General features: G+C 44.2%; 1 protein-coding gene across 1 annotated transcript; it reads left to right on the forward strand.

Annotated features, from left to right (window-relative positions):
- Window positions 1–1,803: 1,803 nt before the first annotated feature.
- On the forward strand, window positions 1,804–21,686 carry LOC308162945 (semaphorin-4E). Its single transcript, XM_080537093.1, has 15 exons — window positions 1,804–1,909; window positions 7,380–7,791; window positions 8,450–8,592; window positions 10,952–11,014; window positions 11,346–11,444; window positions 11,846–11,945; window positions 12,378–12,488; window positions 12,947–13,098; window positions 14,020–14,192; window positions 14,410–14,566; window positions 15,395–15,617; window positions 16,994–17,109; window positions 17,434–17,603; window positions 19,234–19,286; window positions 19,885–21,686. Exons 2-15 carry the CDS (start codon window positions 7,683–7,685, stop codon window positions 20,655–20,657), a joined length of 2,442 nt encoding a protein of 813 aa, XP_080393219.1. The 5' UTR covers window positions 1,804–1,909; window positions 7,380–7,682; the 3' UTR covers window positions 20,658–21,686.
- Window positions 21,687–22,176: the final 490 nt, after the last annotated feature.

The following is a 22,176-nucleotide window of genomic DNA, read 5'->3' on the forward strand; positions in this document are numbered from 1 at the left end:
AACAAACCCTTTGCACTCATTTACAGAGCAGCTCGCTTGCTCTCAGAGTCAAGCTTGCCCATCTCACGACCCTGAGAGTACTCTGAGAGAGCGCAGGTGGTGTGTGGTTAGAGACAGAGCGGGGAAGGTTTCGTGATTCTATATCTGTCTGACTATACGTGTGGTTACAGCATAGATGTTTGCAGCTTTTTCAATTGCAACCCTTCCTCCGACCAACCATTGAGACCCCGGAGACAGTGTTACTAACAGAACGTGGACAATAAAAATGTAAATACTTGTGGTAGTTATATACTATTTCATAAATTGGTTTCTATTTTTGTGTCATTTCTAGAGAATCCTATCTATGCGAACACACGTCCACCGATGAGACCTGCTATAAAACAGCCTTCTCCACGTACTGGGATTCAGATGGACAACAGCCGGATAATACCTCCTACAAAACACAAGAATACCCCAAGCCCATCCAGCGGACACCTCGGGACGCCAAGCCCATCCAGGGGACACAACACAACCCCAACCCCATACTGTGGACGCCTCATGACTCCAACCCCATCCAGAGGATACCACACAACACCAACCCCCTCCACTGGACACCTCAGGACCCCAACCCCATCCAGAGGGTACCTCACAGCACCAACCCCCTGCAGTGGACGCGTCAGGACCCCAACCCCATCCAGGGGTTACCTCACTGCACCCCCTCCACTGGACATCTGAGGACCCCAACGCCATCCAGAGGCCATGACGGCAAATGGAGCCCAAAGTGCTTTGTATGATTCCTATGATTGTTTCATCCTCTCCTGGCACGTAGATATCAAGCTGACACATATCTTGCCATGTGTTTGTATCTCTTGCTTTCTTTTATTCTTTTATTTTATATTTTCATATTATGCTATTGTCCTATCACCTAGAATGACATTACTTTGTACATTTTGGTTGGGTTATTGTAGCTTCTCTCCACTAGATGGCAGGCCATCGTACTGAATTGGGCATTTGGGAGGAGACTTTTTGTGTGGTTTTGTATAAGGTGTACATTATTTCCTAAGGGTCCTTTTTACATTTTACACATAAAATATGTTTGCCTATATAGGCCATTGTTATATTTTGCCTATAGGCCATTACTTGTATATGTTGAATTAATCTAAAATGTTGTAAATGTAAAATGTACTTGTTGGTATTTTTTTGGTACTAGCCTACTTGAAATTCTTGCATCGCATTATTATAGTTCTGAATGTGTCGCTCTGACTGAGACCATGTGCTCTGCTGATGTAATCTCACAGAATAGACCCTCTGTATTGTGCCTTGAATAATAAACAAATATATTAATGAAGAATTACACCCTACTGTTCACCTGTTCAATCCTGTTCACACACGGTTCCAGATCAGATAATTTTATGCACTATATCGTGAGCTTAGAATGATAAGGTTCTATCTCCGTTTAGGGCAGTTCAGAGATATTGAGCGTCAAAGTGTTTACATTCCATTGTGTTTTGTGAGATGGAACCTTTGTATTTTATGAATTACTAACTCAAAAATGACAACATTTAAAAAATAACACCACACAGGCATTAATAAACACCTAATGGATCAGATTATGTAAAAAACTCAATTTCGACAAAAATGGAGATAGAACCTTATAATTCTAACGTCACGAAATCAATGTAGCAGTGAGCAATGTTTGAAATTGAAAAACAGGTGTCACGTGGTAGGCTTAACCAGCCTCAGCTATTGGCTCCCGGCCAGCCAGGTACAAGTTGGTGGAAGAAAACAACCAGCACGTGACTATCACAACCTGTCCCTCGCGCTGTTGGATGTTACAGGTGGAGTCAGAGACAGAACACTGCTCGCGCCCATGGAACACTTTGGTCAACTTCTAACGGAATAGAGAGAGACTAACTAAAGCACGTGAAAGGTAAACAAGTGTGTTACTCTTTGAACTTTTGAACATAATTCACTGTTAGTCTGAGCGAATGTGTTTAGCTGTAACGTTACGTGGGGACCAGACTTTTAAGCCGTGGCTTTAAGACAGTTCACTCGTTGTAGCGCAGAGCGACTCCCGCGACGTTTTGACTTTTTCGATAGTTCGTGAGCTTAGAATGAGAAGGTTCTATCTCCGTTTAGAATGAGAAGGTTCTATCTCCGTTTAGAATGATAAGGTTCTATCTCCGTTTAGAATGAGAAGGTTCTATCTCCGTTTAGAATGATAAGGTTCTATCTCCGTTTAGAATGATAAGGTTCTATCTCCGTTTAGGGCAGTTCAGAGATATTGAGCGTCAACGTTTTTACATTCCATTATGTTTTGTGAGATGGAACCTTTGTATTTTATGAATTACTAACTCAAAAATGTCAACATTTTAAAAATGGATCAGATTATGTAAAAAACTCAATTTTGACAAAAATGGAGATAGAACCTTATAATTCTAACGTCACGAATTGTTCTTACTATAGGTAAATAAATAATGACAGTAATTACAGAATCTCGAAATCCACTTGAGTTTTCCCAGGTGGCGTAGCTACAGGAGATCAGAAAGTACTGCTTGTCTTATCAATAAATCAAACGGATGAACTCACACAGTTTATTCACCCACAGTGATCAGCAGATCAGATATTCAACGTTATGAATCATATTATTATGACAAGATGTCTTTTAATTGGATGATAATCATACATTTTCACTCAAGTCTTATTGTTGTAATGTCAAATATCAAAATTATTACATTTATTTACGTTACATTTAAAATCCTTGTCCAAATCCAGTGTAGCAGTGCTAAATGCCAAATCGTGACGTTAGAATTATAAGGTTCTATCTCCATTTTTGTCAAAATTGAGTTTTTTACATAATCTGATCCATTAGGTGTTTATTAATGCCTGTGTGGTTTTATTTTTAAAATGTTGACATTTTTGAGTTAATAATTAATAAATTACAAAGGTTCCATCTCACAAAACATAATGGAATGTAAAAACTTTGACTCTCAATATCTCTGAACTGCCCTAAATGGAGATAGAACCTTATCATTCTAAGCTCACGAAATGCCAAATGTTAGACCACTGTCTAACTTTAAAAAGTCCAACATGTCTGTATTCTTGTCGTTAAACATTGTGGTGTAGTATTGACACATGCATTTGTATCCAATCCCATTGTGATTGGTGCAGGATGCTGCTTCACATGATCTGGGGCAGGTTAACATTGGTGTCGATATGTATCGATTCTACAAGTGGAGCCTTTGACACAGATGGTGGATGACCCCAGTGCCTAAGGGGGACCAGGCTGTGGGGGAGATCGAGGACAAATAACAGGGGTCAATTGTAACATCCTGCTTTTCTCCAATCAGAAACAACATAGAGAGATGAAGCTCACTCAATTCATGCACAGTGAGGTCTTCTTGCTGCGTGAATATGTCTAATATCTCACCATCTGCAAGTTTTATTGGGAAAAGTAGTTTTTGAGGGGTAAATGTTACTCTTAATTTGTATGTTTTTAGTCCCCCCCAGGGCTTAAATATCCATTATCAGTATCCATTATCCATATCCATTGATGGGTGGATGAAAACAAGTGTTGTGATTGGCCGAGAGGTGTTCGAATTTGATTAATGTTCTATTGGCTGAACATTGACATGGTTGACGTGTCAATGTTTTTGTATCTTTCTAGCATCTAGGTTTCTAGGTTATGTCATGGCTGTTAGGTTCAGGGAGATTGTAATGCAATGTTACCGCAATTTCCACTAAGCCATGCAGCTATAAGATGAACATTGTAGAGAATAGAGATGGTATTAATTATACAAATCTTTTGATAGACTTGGGATTGTACGGTGCAAATAAAGTTGCCAATGGGTATGGTCTGAGTACCATCCGTTGCATATAGAGACCATTACAGAGTTGTACAATATCTCTAGTTATACTAGTCTAATTCGATGTCTCTGACCCCATCCAATGTTACAAATGTAACATCTGGATTTTGGGGTGTGATCAAACAGGTCTTCTGTGGAGACATAAATGGTATACATGAGAGACAGATGTAAGCTTCTTTATTTATAAATAAAAAAGACTTGTCGCGGTTGACTGGTGTCTGAGTAATAAGAGTTAATTACAAGAATTGGTGCAATCGCCCCCCGGTCTCTGTTGTGTGTCTGAGCTGGCTTGGGATGGGTGTTTCTCTTTTCCATGGAGCTGTGTTGTGTGTGTTTGTGTTTGAGTGTGACTCTGTGAGGGAGATTCGAGGGAGTTCGTATCGTCTTGTGTCTGGGTTCCTCCTGCTGAGACTTGCCCATGTGTACCCTGCCAAGTCAGGCATGCTCCTCTGTTTGGGCTACATTTGGTAGGCGAGGAGTAGCCTACGTCTTTGAAAGAAGAAGTTGTTACTTGTTAGTACACAGGCTTTTGTATACAACCCATTGCGGAAAAAAACAACAACGCCGATAACTTTGACACAATTAGTGGTTAAATTTGAATGTCAAAGCGTTTAGAATCTCGGTCCTTGGCTCTGAGACCATGTAGGTATGACAAGTCCTTAGGCCTACATTTGTTTTATTATTATTATTCCAGTTGATTAACCCCCTCTCGCCCTCAAAACGAAAATTGGTGAACTGTTTTGACTATGACTAAAATGATTTATTTTACTTATCTGGGAGCAAAAACATAGCCCGGGCCTGAACTGGGTGTGTTTCAGTTTCCACAGACGAGTGTTTCACAACAGAGGCTATGACACAAGGAGTGTCAAAAGGTTGAACTAACCCTCCCAGAGCCAGTTTCCTGTTCAAAGCCCTGCCTGATGGAACACAGTATCACGGCCATTCAGCCCTCCTGGTTAATCAGTTACAGTTAGACTATAGTCCCACTCTGTGTCTGGCCGGTAAAAGATTAGTCAGGCATTCTAGAATGGATTCAAATGAAGAGGCAGTTAAAGTTAAAGCCAATAGCCTAGTCGTCCCTGGTGATATGGGAGTCCCTAGGAGTAGGCCTACCTAGTGCCTGGTGATATGGGAGTTGCTAGGAGTAGGCCTACCTAGTGCCTGGTGATATGGGAGTGGGCCTGTAGTTATCGTCGCCTAAAGCTATCAGATGATATCCCATGACGCAGTCCACCGCACCTGTTTTGAGAGGCGGACAGGTCTGATGGTATCTCCTCCTGTGGTCTGAGTTTTGACAGCATTTCCGCCACTCCTCCACGTTATGCATTCATATGAATAGGTAAATGTGTGTGTGTTCAGTGATTACCTGATATCTCTCTGCGGTCGGAGCGTGCTGGATTATGGATAGCCTTTGGACATTTTCCACTTTTCTCCCTTTTTTTTTCTTTTTCATTGTTGACATTGATAGCTCATATACTGTATATGCTCATGAGCACAGGTCATTGTGGTTACTATATTTACATAGGCCTGTGGTGGTAGATTTTATGATACTGATAGTATGATAATATGTAGGCTAATAACAGTTTAGGTGAAAAGTTGAGGTGTTTCAGTTGTACAGATGATACAACCTGGCCTATGCGATGCTATATTTTGTGTTGCATAAATGCTCAAGCTGGTTTTGCTCGCTGTACAGGAAAAATGAGCATAAATCCCCTAGATAAAAAACACACCATTGGATTTCGCACCATTGTGTTCACGCATACTTTTATGCTTCATTTAAAAGCACACCTGAAGGTGAGGGTGACTGATCACGGGGTTTAGGTGTCTTCACATCGAAGGGCTGATTTGAATGGTGACCTATTACCTGGAGGCCAATGACATCATTTCAGATGGTGCGTTGCGTTGTAGTTTGAGTCACAACCCGTGGGAGGGGGGCGGATTGTGCAGGGGCATGTACATTCAAACTTCACAGAGCATGACCGGACGACCATAGCTTCGATGCCTCATTTGTCTGCGGTTTTAAAAGGTTTGGAGGATTTAATGCCGTATGTTTTCTTATGTCTCATAAAGAAAATTCAGTAAGGTGAGTCGTTGTTACAAGGTAGGTTGTAGGCCTCATTAAGCTTGATAGATCTTCTTTACCATTGTTAGTTTCGCCCTCCCACCACCACCACATGCACTGTTTGTGGCACCAGTAACACATGGGATGAGTTGGGGGGGGGGGGGGAGAGACACACAACTGCTGTGTTCTATTATTGTAGGCATACCTGCCTGTCCTCACTGTTTGGAAATATCTGTCAAAGACAGTGAATAATAACTCTAGTCAGTCACTCTAACCAGCTGTAGCGCTTTACTTTAGCCCCAGCGCCTGAGGCGTAAAAGTATGTCAAGTATCCCCGCTCTGCCAACAGTCGAGAGCTGCCTCTAGCAAGCACCGGCTCGTTCCTCTTGTGTTTGAACTAACAACAAGGAAGGAACCCGCATGACAGTTGGGAGGTAGGGGCGCTTCCATGATTGAAGGGGTGTGTGGGGGCTCCTAGCGTGGGGCTTTTAGAGTACCTACAGTAGTGTGTGCAGCTCTTAAGAGCACGTTTGGATATGTTGTGGCTCTTTCAGCAAGTCAGGAGCTGTGTGGAGAGAAGGCTCACCTCACAGTGAATGATCCTTCTCTTTTAGTGCTTTTAGTTTCTTTTAGTTCTTCTGACAGTGTCTCTGCACTGTGAAAGAAGCCAGTTACAGTTGTTTGTGCGTTTGCGTTTTCATAGCAGTAGAATTAGCTACTTAGATACTAGCTAAGTATTAGCCTCCATGTGGGAACATCTCACACAGGGAACTTTGTGAGAGATTATCGTGATTGTGATCTGATCTGCTTGCATGCCCAAACCTGAGATTATCCACACAGCTGCTAATCAGTAGGAAGCAGCAGACTCAGCTCCTTATCAGTGGGGTGGGGAGGGGGCGGTGGGGGGAAGCCAGGAAGAGAGAGTGGAAGAGGCGCCGAGTGAAATCTTCTTTATTTGAATCTCAGGCACAGACATTAGTGTTCTCCTTTTTCACATGTACTGTACTGAGTCATTTCCCTGTACAGTAGCGCAGGCCTGCTACTGACAAAACCAGTATTGTTTGTTGTTCTAGGGCTTTTGTGACACGATCATAACATTATGATATTATATTTCCTCATGATTGTGTTCTATTTACTTGTACGTATCCAGACTATGCTACTGTGTATTCCAGCTCTCTCTCTCGCTGTCTCTCTGTCTTTCTTGCTCTCTATCTGTCTCTCTCTCTCTCTCTCTTGCTCTCTATCTCTCTCTTGCTCTTTCTCTCTCTCTCTCTATCTCTCTTTCTCTCTATCTCTCTCTTGCTCTTTCTCTCTCTCTCTCTCTCTTGCTCTTTCTCTCTCTCTCTCTCTCTCTCTCTATCTCTCTCTCTCTCTCTCTCTCTCTCTCTCTCTCTCTCTCTCTCTCTCTCTCTCTCTCTCTCTCTCTCTCTCTCTCTCTCTCTCTAATTCATGATGTTCTAATTCATCCACAGCCTCTGGACCAGAATCAGATCCCCTGTACTGGGGGGTTGATCTTCCCCATCCTCCTCCACCAGGAGCAGTGACACCATGGCTCCCCTCCCTGCCTGTAGAGGAGGCAGCACCAGTGCCAGACGCCTGTGTTGGAGGCTGACACCGACCTAAACACCTACCCACCAGGACACCTAGACCGAAGCCTCTATCAGGACCATGGTCTGTCCCTGATCTGCTGTGTGTGTGTGGTGCTATTGTGCGTGAGCAGGACTGAGAAACAGCAGTGCTCAACCCCACCCCAGCCCACCCCAGGGCACCAAGCCATGTCTCCCCTCTCTGCCCTGAGCGTGCTTTGTGGACTGTTCCTCCCTCTGTCACTCAGTGAACACAACTCTCTCCACTGTGTCCCACGGAAGACCGTCCTCTACCAGAGTAAGAAGTCACTTTCTTCCGCTTCCTGTTTCCTTGATAGGGCATCTGTTTCCTATAACAATGAAAGGACTTTCAGTTTCCGTTTTTTAAGGGTTTGCTTTGATATTTATTACTAGTGAGCAGCAGGCGTAGAATGACATGTCTTATTCCGTTTTGATTTGGGAACTAGCATGATTTGTGTGACAGAGGTAGCAACCATGTTGAGACCCGGCTTTCCTAGTTCGGGAAGGCCTGGGGAAATCCTGCAGAAAGTAACAAACCTGTTTGAAATGTGCAACGCCTCACGATGGGTTAAACCAATTAAATTAACCCAGCTTGGGGGCGGAACTCCCCCGCAAAAATACATTTAGTTTTCCTTCAGGTTTTCTTAAAATTTCTGCAAAATAATCCTACCCGGTCAGGAAAAGACGACACATATGACAACAAGCAACCATTCTACGGGCATGTTGGGGAGGGTTCTGGGAATGTAACATCCAATCAAATCGTCAGCACATTCTCCCATCGCTCTGACCAGTTCAATCCAAGCCAGACCGCCTAATCTCTCAAGTTCTCCAGAACTTTTAAAAAAGGCGTGAGAACAAGGTGATTTGGAGGCTATAGCTACACGAGACTACAGGGGTAGTACCGGTAGCATTGATGTGTTTTCTTTCCTGTTTAGACAATATGAAGCTGTTCAGAGAGGAAGGCTTCTGGAACTACTCCACCATGTTAATGAGGGAGGACCTGGGTCTGCTGCTGCTGGGGGCTCGGGAGGCTGTCTTCGCCCTGGACATCAATAACATATCTGTCAAAAAGTCTGGGGTAAGAATCTTCATCAAGTGTATTGCGGACACTCGGGACAGTTAAGTTAACAGTTAACAAACCCAGAACCGTTTACAGGATTTGAATATGATGAATAGTGTTCCCCAACGTATTATACAGTGCCTTCGGATAGTAATCAGACCCCTTCACTTTTCCCACATTTTTATAGACTCGATTTAAAATGGATTAAATTAAAATAATTTGCCATTAATCCACACACAATATCCCAGAATGACAAAGCGAAAACATGTTTTTTTTCTTGTATGTATTAAGTAGAGAAATACCTCATGTATGTAAGTATTCATACCCTTTGCTATGACACCCATAAAATGAGCTAATATGAAAACATGTCATCAACAAATTACTTTAATAGGCTCTCTCTTCTCTTGATCCTAACAAACTCCCCAGTCCCTGCCAGTGACAAACATACCCATAACTTTATGCAGCTCCACTATTCTTCACACCAGAGATGGTGCAGAAACTGCATTGCACGTGCTGGATTTGCACTAAACTTAAGCTTTGCTTTGCTTAACTTTGTAGTAAAACCAAACACATTTACAGCCACTTTCTTTGCTGTATCACTTGAATTCATTGTTACAAACACACACTTTTGGAGAGTGACTGAACTTATGTTGTCCCATCGACTGTGCTTCTTCCTCTCCGCCATTCAACTCTGTAGATTTTTGTAAGTCCTCCCTCAGGCCTCATTCCTGATAGTTGGGGGCCTTAGGGCTATATGAGGCTATGTTCGTGCAAATTTGTGCAAAAGCACCATATTTGGCCCAGATGTAGCTCAGAGTATGCTCTAATGATTTAGCCAGGGCGCTAGAGGGGGAGATATGGATGACCTTCACAAGGCAGTAACAGATAATGTTGCTTCCAATCTGAAAATCTGAGCAGAATCCTGTAAACATTTTTAGCTTCTTGGTAGATTAGTTACACAAGCTTCCGATGTGCACGCAGCAGGTGTGTACTACATGCCAAATGTTCTCATGTTGCGATATTTTGCAAAACGGCAAGCATCTCATGACACTGCCAGGCCAGGGTGTCAGAAGGGGAAGCATCTACCAGTGAGTGGGGGACAACCTTTGACCATCTAACTATTGCACAAATTGTTGCTCTGGTTGAGGATTCAGATCCTCCTTCACAATCTCCTATTACGGCAACTCTATAGGAACCTTATGAAAAAACACAGGTATTTGTGTCTGATTATGAACCCCACAAAACAACATTCAAGCAACATCTCCTCAGCTATCTGCCTGAATAGAGTGAACACCAGAAGGGGAGGGAAACCTACATTGCAAGTGGCTAAGAGGAACAATTGGCTCAGGATGAGGCAATTCTGTTGATGAGGGCCACCTTGGTTTTACACAAGTACTGCTTACAACGAGGCCACACATTTGACGGCTCCTTCCTGTCCAACTGTCTCACAACATCTGTTGCTGAACCCTTACGAGTGTTCAATGATATCGTCCTCCATGGTCCAGAGTTCCTCAAACCCTGTGCAGCTAATACAGAAGATGCCAACCTGCAACCGAGAATGTCAATGTCAGAAGTACAATGCATTTGGCGGCACCCATCACACCTGCAAGACCGACGCAATACGTCACAGCAAGGACATTGACATTTGCCAATCGACCTGACCCAAAAGCCAAAACATTTTTAAAAAATATGCATTATGCAAATTAGGGGTCCAGACACACCCAATCATGAATATAAGCATTCTAATGTGTTTCTAATAGTCAAAAAACATAAAATAGTATTTCATAAATATTTTGCACAAATTTGCACAAAAATATCCCTAAGGCCCCCAACTATGAGCAGTTTTGTTTCTCTTCATTTGCTCATTTTGTAATGACAACCTGATCCACACAGTGTGTAATTGATTCCTATGCAAATCAGGGACCCTATAAAAACAAAGATATTCATTCCAAAATGACATTGACTATTATCCTTATTTATGTTTGCATTGTAGCTACTTTTAAGAGTGTCATAGCAAAAGGTCTGAATAATTATGTACATACAGTATTTCTGTATTTCAATTTTAATACATTTATCGACATTTCAAAAAACTTTTTTTTACTTTGTCAATCGGGGGTATTGTGTGTGGATTGATGGCAAATTATTTTAATTTAATCCATTTTAAATTAGGAGTCTTGAGTCTATAACACAACACAATGTGGAAAAAGTAAAGGTGTCTGAATACTTTCCGAAGACACTTCTCCAAATAAAAAAGAAAGCCTGTTCCTTGCCATAGTTTAGACCTTTTGTTGCAACCCAAGAAGAAGTGATCCTGCCATGTAGGTTACACTGACGTGGACTGGAGTACGCTTTGACATGAGGCTCCCTGTCATTGCAGGTGTACTGGAATGTGACAGAGGAGAAGCAGAGAGAATGCACGTACAAAGGAAAACATGCAGAGGTAAGTAGATCCATCATGAAACAGAGCTCTACACAAATCACTCTTTGAAGTATTTATTTTTACATGAATTACTGAAACAACCTTGACCAGTGCTTTCCAACTAAATTCCTGAGGGCCTGTTTGTGTGTGACAGGATGTATGTGTGTGTGTGTGTGTGTGTGTGTGTGTGTGTGTGTGTGTGTGTGTGTGTGTGTGTGTGTGTGTGTGTGTGTGTGTGTGTGCGCGTGCGTGTGCGTGTGTGTGTGTGTGCGCGCGCGTGTGTGTGTGTGTGTGTTTGCACTAATACATCTCCGGCCTTGAAAACTGTCCCTCCGTGTCCCTCCTGTTCCAGGTTGAATGCCGTAACTACATTCGCACCCTGCACACAGTGAGCGACAACAGAATGTACGTGTGTGGGACCAACGCCTTCAGCCCCACCTGTGATTACATGGTAAGCATAGCATAGCATAGCGTGGCAGGACGGGAATCTCCCTGTAAGAATAGCCCTGCTGTTGACGTTTGACACTATATATCATGTGACTGACTACAGGCAGTTGTCCTCCTCTGAGTATTTACGCTGAAATGTGCTCATACCTCTGACACCTCATACCTCTGACACCTCATACCTCTGACACCTCATACCTCATACCTCATACCTCAGACACCTGAGCCACGTGCCCTCTGTCAACTACGGCTCCTCAGGCAGCGTCACACCACTTACATTTTAAGACCTCTCCACGCGTTACACCTCCGAGGCATTAATACAAGCGGTAGCAGTAATCGTGTGTGTGTTCAGTACCACGACCTGAGAGTAAACACCGCTAAGCAGCCTCTGTGTGTGGTCTCTGACAGACCTACTCGGAAGGACAGCTGAGGCTGGAGGACAAGCAGGAAGAGGGCAAAGGCAAATGCCCCTTTGATCCGTTCCAGAGATACTCCTCCGTCATGGTTGGTATGTGGCTGTTTTGTTTTTCTTCTTCTCACATACTTAGCTGTCAGAATCAGAATCGCTTTGATTACAACTCACTGTACTCTGTTACTCAAGTACACATGAGTAAAATTCTTTGGCTTTGGTTCCTCAACATTGGCATTGCAGCATTCAGATACAAAAAACACAATAATAATAATAAGTAACGTAAATAAGTAACCCTACATTGATGAAGTAAAAGCTAGTCAAGGACAGAGCAGTGTAGTGGACCCCCCCCCATTCAAAGTTCAAAGTGCACCAACTGAAAAGTGACTCGGTGTGTAAACCCAGACCCAACTCTCCAGACGAGAGCAACCAAAGTCAACCAGATGTGTCAACATCATCGCCCAGTTTCAGAAGATCCACGATTCCCCAGGCGGTTCTGATTCTTGTCCTTCCTTCCTTCCGTCCTGACAGGAAGTGACCTGTACTCTGCTACCTCCATCAACTTCCTGGGCTCTGAGCCCGTGGTCCTCCGCAGCTCCCCCTCTGCACTCCGCACTGAATTCAAAAGCTCCTGGCTCAACGGTAAGCTGTCCCGCCTCCTCCTCCTCCTGCTGTCTCCATAGACATCCATCAGGGAGGAGGCTGGTGGAGGTAGAAATCGGAGGACGGGGCTCATTGTGACGAATGGAATGAGGAATGGTATCATTCCTTATTCCATTCCGTGCGTTGCAATGAGCCTGCCCTCCGGTGTCTCCCCCCACTGGCCTCCCCTGACATCCATGTACTGTGACAGTAGCCCATGTCGACATAGCAGATATCTGTGACATCGCCAAACAGCTGAAGAAGGACAGCGAATAGTCAAATGTGGCTGTGTCGCATGAAGCATGTCCCCTACAACATGAAGAATGTCCCCTACAACATGAGTTTGAAGCAGTTAGACTTAAGCGGTCAAAGTGGTGTTTTCAATCGCAATTGAACAAACAGAACAGAACCGGGGTGCTCATTCTGGTGTGTATGTGCTGTGTGCTGTATGATTTCAGAGCCAAACTTTGTGTACATGAACCTTGTCCCTGAGAGTCATAACAGCATAGAGGGGGACGACGACAAGGTCTATCTGTTCTTCAGCGAGAACGCCATGGAGTACGACTTCTACAACAAGCTGTTGGTGTCTCGGGTGGCGCGGGTCTGCAAGGTACCGTACCGTATTTGACGCTTCGCTCCGAAGGTGCCGTACTTTCTCGTCTGACTAGGATTGGATTGACACCATGTCTGCTCCGTTTATTTCTTACTTTTTTATTTATTTAACCAGGAGGTCTTTACAAAACCTTGGAACATGTGACATTCTGTCAGTATTGATTGATTGATTGACTGATTGACTGAAAATGTTCATTGTGTGAAGCGCATTGAGTTGCATCTTGTAAGAAATGCGCTATACAAATAAAATTTGATTTGATTTGATTTGATCCGTGCTACGATGTGACGCTGCAGACCGTCGATTGGTTTGATTGATAAGTGACACGTCATACGTTGTTTACAATGGTCCGAGAGCCTTGAGACTGAAAGCTCGCAATAAACAATTTTGCACTGATTTGAGTATGCAAATGCTGCTTTTTTGCACTCTATTTGATTCTCTTCAGCTGCAGCACCCCAGCTAAGTCTGATCACGGATGTGTTAGGATATATCTTTCTTTCAAAGGTTTTATTGTTCATTCTTCTAGCACCAGTTAGTTAGATATCTTATCAGTTTTCCTATTTTAATAGGCACGTTATCAGTTTGGTACCCTACACAAGACCAATTATAAGGTATTAGGGAGTTACTTTCTGTCTGGGACTGTTCTGTTTGGCCTTCAAGTACAGATGCAAGTTACTAAATTGGCGGATAAAACTAAACATAATAAATAACAGACAAGAGATAAGAGAGGATAAATGTTGTAAAAAAACATTTTAAGAGTATTATTAAGCTTAAGTGTGTTCTGGAGGTTAATTCCATGATTAAGGTCGTTCTTTGTCTCTCTCTCTCTCTCTCTCTCTCTCTCTCTCTCTCTCTCTCTCTCTCTCTCTCTCTCTCTCTCTCTCTCTCTCTCTCTCTCTCCCCGTGGTTGGGGGCGTCCAGGGGGATATGGGTGGTCAGAGGACCCTGCAGAGGAAGTGGACGTCGTTCCTGAAGGCCCGTCTGGACTGCTCCCTGCCCGGGCCCAGCCTGCCCTCCATTGTGCAGGACGTCTTCCTGCTGAAGAACGACGACTGGAGGAAGAGCGCTTTCTACGCCGTGTTCACTCCCCAGTCGTAAGTAACCGACTAAGTAGTATGGCTAGAGACTGGCTGGTGTGTTACTGTGGAATGTAGTCTTATCTGGGAGAAATTCGGGTCTGTTTACATTGGTTACTTTAAACCCACGCAAACAACATACCTCACCGCGATACGCCATTCTCATGCCACGGCTGATAATCAAACGTTTGTAAAAAGTATTTCATGTGTTTCTGATTGTGTGTGTTTGTACCAGGAGTTCGTCAGACATGTCTGCGGTGTGTAAGTACAGCGTGGCGGACATCGGGGACGTGTTCGACGAGGGGAAGTTTAAGACGCCGGTGACGGTGGAGACGTCCCACGTGAAGTGGGTCATGTACAGCGGAGAGCTGCCCGTCCCAAGGCCTGGAGCTGTGAGTCTCATAATCACTCTTTTTTTTTTTTTCAGAGATTTTTTTTTTAAAGGATATTTTTTTGACCAATAACACGGAACAGAACAAACTTGTTATACAAAAACTGAGCATTTCATCTACCAGTGGTCCTCTGTGGCTCAGTAGGTAGAGCATTGTGCTAACAAACGCTTAAGTTGTGGGTTCGATTCCCGCTGGGACCATATATACGGGAAAATGTATGCACTCACTGCAATGTAAGTTGCTTCGGATAAATGTGACACAGGCCAATGAAAAGGGCTACCTGTAGGCGAAGTCATTTTTCTGTTTTTTACATGTGCTTAAACTACAGATTGTAAGCTTTCAAATGATGCATCATACATTGAAATCGGAAACAAATTGAAGACGACATGAGTATTTGAAAGTTGCTACACCTGAAATCACTAAGCACAGAAAATCCCCATCAAATATAATGAATCCCCATCAAACAACAAGAAACGAAGTCATTGTGTTATAGATTACACTTATTTAATTAACGTAAAACTGTTCGGAAAAATAACGAGTGGGTACTTCACATCTTCGAGTTGAATGTTAGCTAAAAAAACGAAAATCTGAAAAAAAAAAAAAAAACTTTCAAGACGAATTTGACGTCTTTCTCATTTCCGAGAGGTGTCCAGAAACACCAGGAGCAGTCACAAATGCGTCAGCTAACTAGCATATATTATATTATTATTGATTTATATGAATGAATGAATACTTAGAAAGAGATAAAATAAGTAAACAACAACAACAAAAATACAGCATACGTACGTAGAACTAACAGGAACATTCCCTGGGCTTGTGTGTTCCAAGTGTATCAACAATGCAATGCGGAAACAGGGGATGAAGCGTTCTCTGGACCTGCCTGACAAGACCCTGCAGTTCATCCGGGACCGGCCCCTCATGGACGAGCCGGTACGCCCGCTGACCGGGGCGCCGGTGCTGGTCAAGAAGGGAGCCATGCTCACACGCATCGTGGTGGACAGCGTGCTCGCTCTGGACGGAGAGACTCACCCTGTCATGTTCATAGGCACAGGTACCCTGCACACACACACACACACACACACACACACACACACACACACACACACACTCACTTACAGACTCACACTCACTCACTCACTCACACACTCACTCACTCACACTCACTCACTCACACACTCACTCACACACTCACTCATACACTCACTCACACACACATATTCACACTAAAGTGGGGTACACACATACGGATTTTCTGCGATTTCAGCGATTTTCGGATGTCTGAAAACAACAGAAAACGCCCGGTTATCAGATGGATCTTAACATTTTCCTATAACAGAATCCTGGGGTGTGAGGTGTGTTAAGAGTCAATCTCTCCCGGCAACCTGCTCGGAAAATGGGCGTGGCCGGCAATCGTAAATGTGAAATGTGTTCAATACTTCCGACCAGAAACCATAGGGTTGCCAGATTGTTTGGTGGAATTAGCGGTTTTAGACAGTGGTTAGGGTGGAAAATGTCATTCCCATCTGGCAACCCTGCTCGCCAATCAAGAAGCGAGCTGACTTCGTCTTAATAATAATAACTTTATTTGTATAGCGCTTTTCCTGCAAACGTTGCGGCTCAAAGTGCTTTAATCATTATATAATCTTAATTTAATTATTTTGTAATTTAAAGGCAATATTAAAAGGATGGGTTCACGCGAGATTTCTGGCTTGGGGAACGAGACTCTAGACTACAGAGTCTGGAATCTGTCGTTCCCCACGCCCATTTTCCGAGCAGGTTGAGAGTTGATTGACAATTGAAGAGAATTGACTCTTAACACACCTCACACCCCAGGATTTTGTTATAGGAAAATGTTAAGATCCATCTGATAACCGGGCGTTTTCTGTCGTTTTCAGACTTCCGAAAATCGTGCCAAAACCGGCCAAAAACTCCTTATGTGTGTACCCCGCATTACACACTCACACTCACAATCTCACTTACACACTCACACACACACACACACACTCACTTACAGACACACACACACTCACTTACACACTCACACACTCACTTATACACTCACACACTCACATACTCACTCACACACTCACACACACACTCACACACTCATAATCATACTCACACTAACAATCACACACACTCACACACACACACACTCGCACACTCATACTCACACTCACTCACACACATTCACTCAGTCATTCACACACACACACACACACACACACACAGCCCTGAAACTGATCTCTTCTATTTAGACAGTAGTTACTAAACAGTTTTGTTCTAGGACCCTCCTTAAGCTGGCTGTGTCTTAAACTGTAATTTAAGGGAAACACCATTTTATGAGCTCGTCCCTCAGTGGAGAAGTGGTTCTGTTGTTGTTGAGGTCAGACAGTGACCAGCGCCCTGCTCTCTCTCTCCTGCCAGAGAACGGCTTTGTGCAGAAGTCAGTGAACTACGGCGGGGAGATGTTCATCATCCAGGAGGTGCAGCTGTTCCAGGCCTCCGAGCCTATCAGGATCCTGCGTCTCTCGTCCACCAAGGTAACTGACCACAGGAACTCTCAAACACGGATCCACCAATTCAGTTATGCTGTTATTATGCCATTCATGGATATCACCATAATGATTTACCCGGGATCAGTGTATATCTCAGTTAATCATTTAAGCAGCACTTATACTATAACGTTCGAGGTGAATCACACGTTTTCATTTCCTCCTCATGCTGACGTGTGTGTGTGTGTGTGTGTGTGTGTGTGTGTGTGTGTGTGTGTGTGTGTGTGTGCGTGTGTGCGTGTGTGCGTGTGTGCGTGTGTGCGTGTGTGTGTGTGTGTGTGTGTGTGTTGTGTTGTGTTGTTGCCCCCCCAGGGCCAGCTGTATGCAGGCTCTGAGTACGGTGCGGTACAGATGCCTCTCAGTGACTGCGGCCGCTCCGGGTCCTGTGTGGACTGTGTCCTGGCCAGAGACCCCTACTGTGTCTGGGACCGCTCCACTGCCCGCTGCTCCCCAGTGCCCGGCTCACCAGCGCAGTCACAAACGTATGTACGCTCTGTAGGGACTTCTTCAGCCTTCAGAGGAGTCGGAAGGCTTTATCGCTGCAGTAAGAGTACACATATGCCATTGTCCCACATGAGTTAAAGTTCTCCCCCGCGGGAAAGCAATCTTTACCTCATTAGACAATCGTCACAGACGAAGTGGAAAGTTTTTTGGGGATTGAGAAGACAGAGAGGTCATTATCTCTGCAGCCTTGGGCTGTTCTAGGGTTTGTAACAGTTTCAAAAGATACACAACTCCTGACCGGTCCAGATGTCCTGGGGCCAAACAACAAGTACAGGGCCTGCAAAGACAGACAGACAGACAGCATAGAGGGAGACAGACAGACAGACAGACAGCATAGAGGGAGACAGACAGGAGACTTTGGAGACAGTAGAGGTGTGTGAGAGACAGGAAGGATGTGCAGTGTTTCCTCCAGGATTTTTCATATTAGTGGCGGGGTGTTTATTTTTCGCGCGCATAGCGCTCAAAACAAAGACGTAATTTCACCAAAAACTAGAGGGTGGCCACATTAAAAAGAAAAAAAAGTCACGCAGGTGATTTTTATATAGAAGGTGATCAAATACCAAGATATCCTACAGCAGCAGCAGAACATGCGGAACGCGGATACAGTACATAGGTTACCGTATAATATACATGTGACTGACAGATACGCCCAGCACACACAGATAGATCATCAGCTCATCGAATATGAAGTACACAAGAGTACACATGGAACCGGACTACATTACGAATATTCATTTAAAATACTTGTATACTGAGCACTGGTATAAGAACATGAACCAGAGAACAGCAGTAAATGCAATAACCCACAGTCGTCGCTGATGATGTTGCATTTTCGATTAGGATACGGGATTAAAGGGACAGGCGAAGAGAGAGAGAGAGGAGATGGATTTCCTGAAATCCAAATGTCCCGCGAAATTTGGAACAATCACAAAACTGTTTTGCAAGCGCGTCGCTTCGCGCGTGTGGGGGCGATAACCTAAGTCTGTAACATTGTAACTTACTGCTTCCTAAATCAGAACGAAATGTAGGTCTGAAAGCGGCCTACATCTAGCTTCAATCTGTTTTTTTTTTTCATAATACCTCGCTGCCTTTCTCGTTGCGCGAGAATCAATGAATCAATTAGTGGCGGAGAAAATTCATTCGTGGCGGCGCGCCACGAATCAATGCATATAGAGGAAACACTGATGTGAGAGAGGAGAGATCGCAATAGACCCCTGAACCTTGCGGTGACGTGGTAGACCACTCAGACAGCTCCGAGACAGCAGTGTGTTGATAAGCAGAGTCACACGGAGGAGAGGGGAAATGCACAGCTTCATCAACAGCAATTTACACCTGAGGCAGCTTGCATAGCATTAGGCCTGACATGTCGCAGCAGTGGAGTTCTTCAGCTCCAACACACATCACCTTTCACTGTCAATCACCCCTGACTAATAATAAACACCCCAGCTGTGACGTCAACAAAACATGATTCAGTTATATTGTTCAGGTGCAGGTATGATGAATGTATGACACATCGATGAGCAATCATCCCCTCCAACATTGATTATTATCGTGTGACCATTTCAAGAGAGTTGTACATTAATGGCTAGTTGTTTCCTTATCTTTTAGAACTATGATTCAAAGCCTAAAAGATGGGGATATCTCACAGTGTCCAAAGCCAGGTAAATTGACATTACAGCTAATAGATATACTGAACAAACTTTCAGCCCCCTTTACCAACAAAGTCACCACTCAACTTTTTGTGGTGGGTGTGTGTACGTGTGTGTGTACGTGTGTGTACGTGTGTGTGTGTGTGTGTGTGTGTGTGTGTACGTGTGTGTGTACGTGTGTGTGTGTACGTGTGTGTGTGTGTACACGTGTGTACGTGTGTACGTGTGTATGTGTGTGTGTGTGTGTGTGTGTGTGTGTGTGTGTGTGTGTGTACGTACGTGTACGTGTGCGTGTGTGTGTGTGTGTGTCTACCTGTGTGTGTGTGTGTGTGTGTGTGTGTGTGTGTGTGTGTGTACGTGTGTGTGTACGTGTGTGCGTGTGTGTGTGTACGTGTACGTGTGTGTGCGTGTGTGTGTGTGTGTGTACGTGTACGTGTGTGTACGTGTGTGTGTGTGTGCGTGTACGTGTACGTGTGTGTGCGTGTGTACGTGTACGTGTACGTGCGTGTGTGTGTGTGTGCGCGTGTACGTGTACGTGTGTGTACGTGTGTGTGTACGTGTGTGTGTGTGTGTGTGTGTGTGTGTGTACGTGTGTGTGTGTGTATTCCAGAGAGGGTGAAACCGGAGAACAACACCTTAGTTCCTGGGAACAACATCAAGCTGCAGTGTCAGCCAGACTCCAACCTGGCGCAGGTGCGCTGGTATTTCTCCGGCCAGCCGCTGCACTCCGGCGACAAGTACTACATCTACCCCGGAGGCCTCCTCGTCCTCAACGCCTCCGCCGCAGACGCCGGCCTGTACGCCTGTAACTCTGTAGAACCGGGCAAACTTCGGCCGTACACCAAGACTGTGGTCGTGTATCACTTACAGCTGCAGCCTAGCAGCAGTAAAGAGGAGGGCGGGAGTGTGCCCTCTGGGGGTGACGACGAGGCGACAGAGTCCCCAGAGAATCACTCCACCCCTCCACCAGAGCTCCCGACAGACCCACAACCACAGACTATGGAGCCCCCTCTCCTCCCCGAGCCCCAGAGTGACGGCAGGTTGGTAGGCCTGCAGGTGGCGGTGGCGGTCCTCTCCATCGCCCTGGCCGCCCTGCTGGCCTGGAACGTGTATACGGGCCGTTGGAGGGGCCGCGCCATCTCCTCCCAGAGTTCGGGGGCCGGCCAGGTGAAGAAGCCGTCAGCTGAGTACATACCCATTCAGATTCAGGCTAGGACTTCAGAGAACAAACCTCTGGGACCGGCCACGCCCACTTGTAACTCGAACAATAACCACTCCTCCATCGGCTTCAACGGCAACAACAGGGAGCACCACTTCTCGCCCGGGGTCAACGTGTCGACCATGGACGGGTTCGGGTTCATTGAGGATGAGTCAGAGATCTGACCCCCGTCTGAGTCAGACGTGTGACGCCACCACTCCCTGGGCTTGGTTCTCTCTCTCTCTCTCTCTCTCACTTAAGACTAAAGGTGTGTCAGATCCTGCAAAGAGGATGTCTGATAACGCCATGTGAATATGAATATTTCCCCTGAAAGAAAACCTATTTTTTCACTACACGAGGCTGTGTTGAAATTATTTTTGTTTAGTCGTAATGGAATACGGCAAATATACATCCATGTGTTGAATATATTTTGTACAGTCGTGATATATTGCAAATATTATTTATTTGTGCGTGCGTGAGATTTCAGTTAGCAACTTTCCCATTATCAGGATATGAAATTGAGTATGAATGACAATGATATCAATATTTCAACTAATTTGTGTAAAATGTAATGATTAACCAGTATCCGAAACATTTCATTCTGGGGAGAAGTTGCCCTTGTTTTCTGGGTAACGATCACCTTTCATTGATCCACAGCTCGCTCTGAAGATTAAGACAACAGACAGTATGGGTGATGACATTTCAACAACACTCTGTGTGTACATTTTCCTGAGATGATGATGTTGTTGTTCTGTGTGCTGTCAAGTGTGAATGTCTCAGAGTAAACCAAATTACAGGAGCATTGCTCTACTCCTCTGTATTTTTCCCCCCAAACACTGTCATTACACTCAGTGTTGCCTTGTGTTTTATGTCAAATAAGTCTCGTTAGTTTCTTTCGTTCATTATCTCAACAGCACAGTGTTATTAAACCAGGGGGGTGTTCTATCATTGTAGCTAATGGAAAATCCAGGCATATTTTCTCACAAGACTCATCAAAATAAGCCTGGATTTTCCTTTAGCGACGCTGATGGAATACCCCCCAGATTCAACTTTTATCAAGAACAAAGGTTTTGGTCCCAGTGGGCAAGCTGCAGTGTCGTCTATTGATTGTATTGTCAATAATGTTCACTAAATACATGTATTTTTATGAATATTGTCTTTGTTGTGTAACTGAGGGACAGATAAGGTAGTTGTGGCTTCCTTACAAATTGTAGCCTGTCCCAGGGGTAAGTGTATAGTATGTGTTATAAAAACTGTTTTATAACAATGGATACTTTTCAAGTGTTATACAAAAACATGCAACTAGGTTAAAGTAAGGAAGAGAAAAACACACAACTCTGGTTTGAATAATAATGTTTACTGAAATGTTTTAAGGTTTAGTGCACCAACAAGTCTGATGAAATTGAAGAATGAATGTCTTCTTTTTTATCAAATATTAATTACATGACACATATTAGAGAGAAGAAAAAAAAAACTCAAATAATCCTCATGGCAGTTTACCCTGTAGTGGGACACCTCAATAAAAAAGAAACTGAGTCACATGACATTGATTCAACTAATGAAAAGGTGAAGTTTCTGAAGAAACTTGTGTACTCACTTCAGCCATCCACCTCTGTCCCAGTCCTCTACCCTTTCACACTCTAATATGAACATGGGACGCCTATAGCTGGACGTGCTGAAGCAAGCCCACAGGTAAGTGGCTGC

Source organism: Nansenia antarctica (assembly GCF_963989245.1).
Source record: "Nansenia antarctica genome assembly, chromosome: 7".
In the NCBI taxonomy this organism is placed as follows: domain Eukaryota; kingdom Metazoa; phylum Chordata; class Actinopteri; order Argentiniformes; family Microstomatidae; genus Nansenia; species Nansenia antarctica.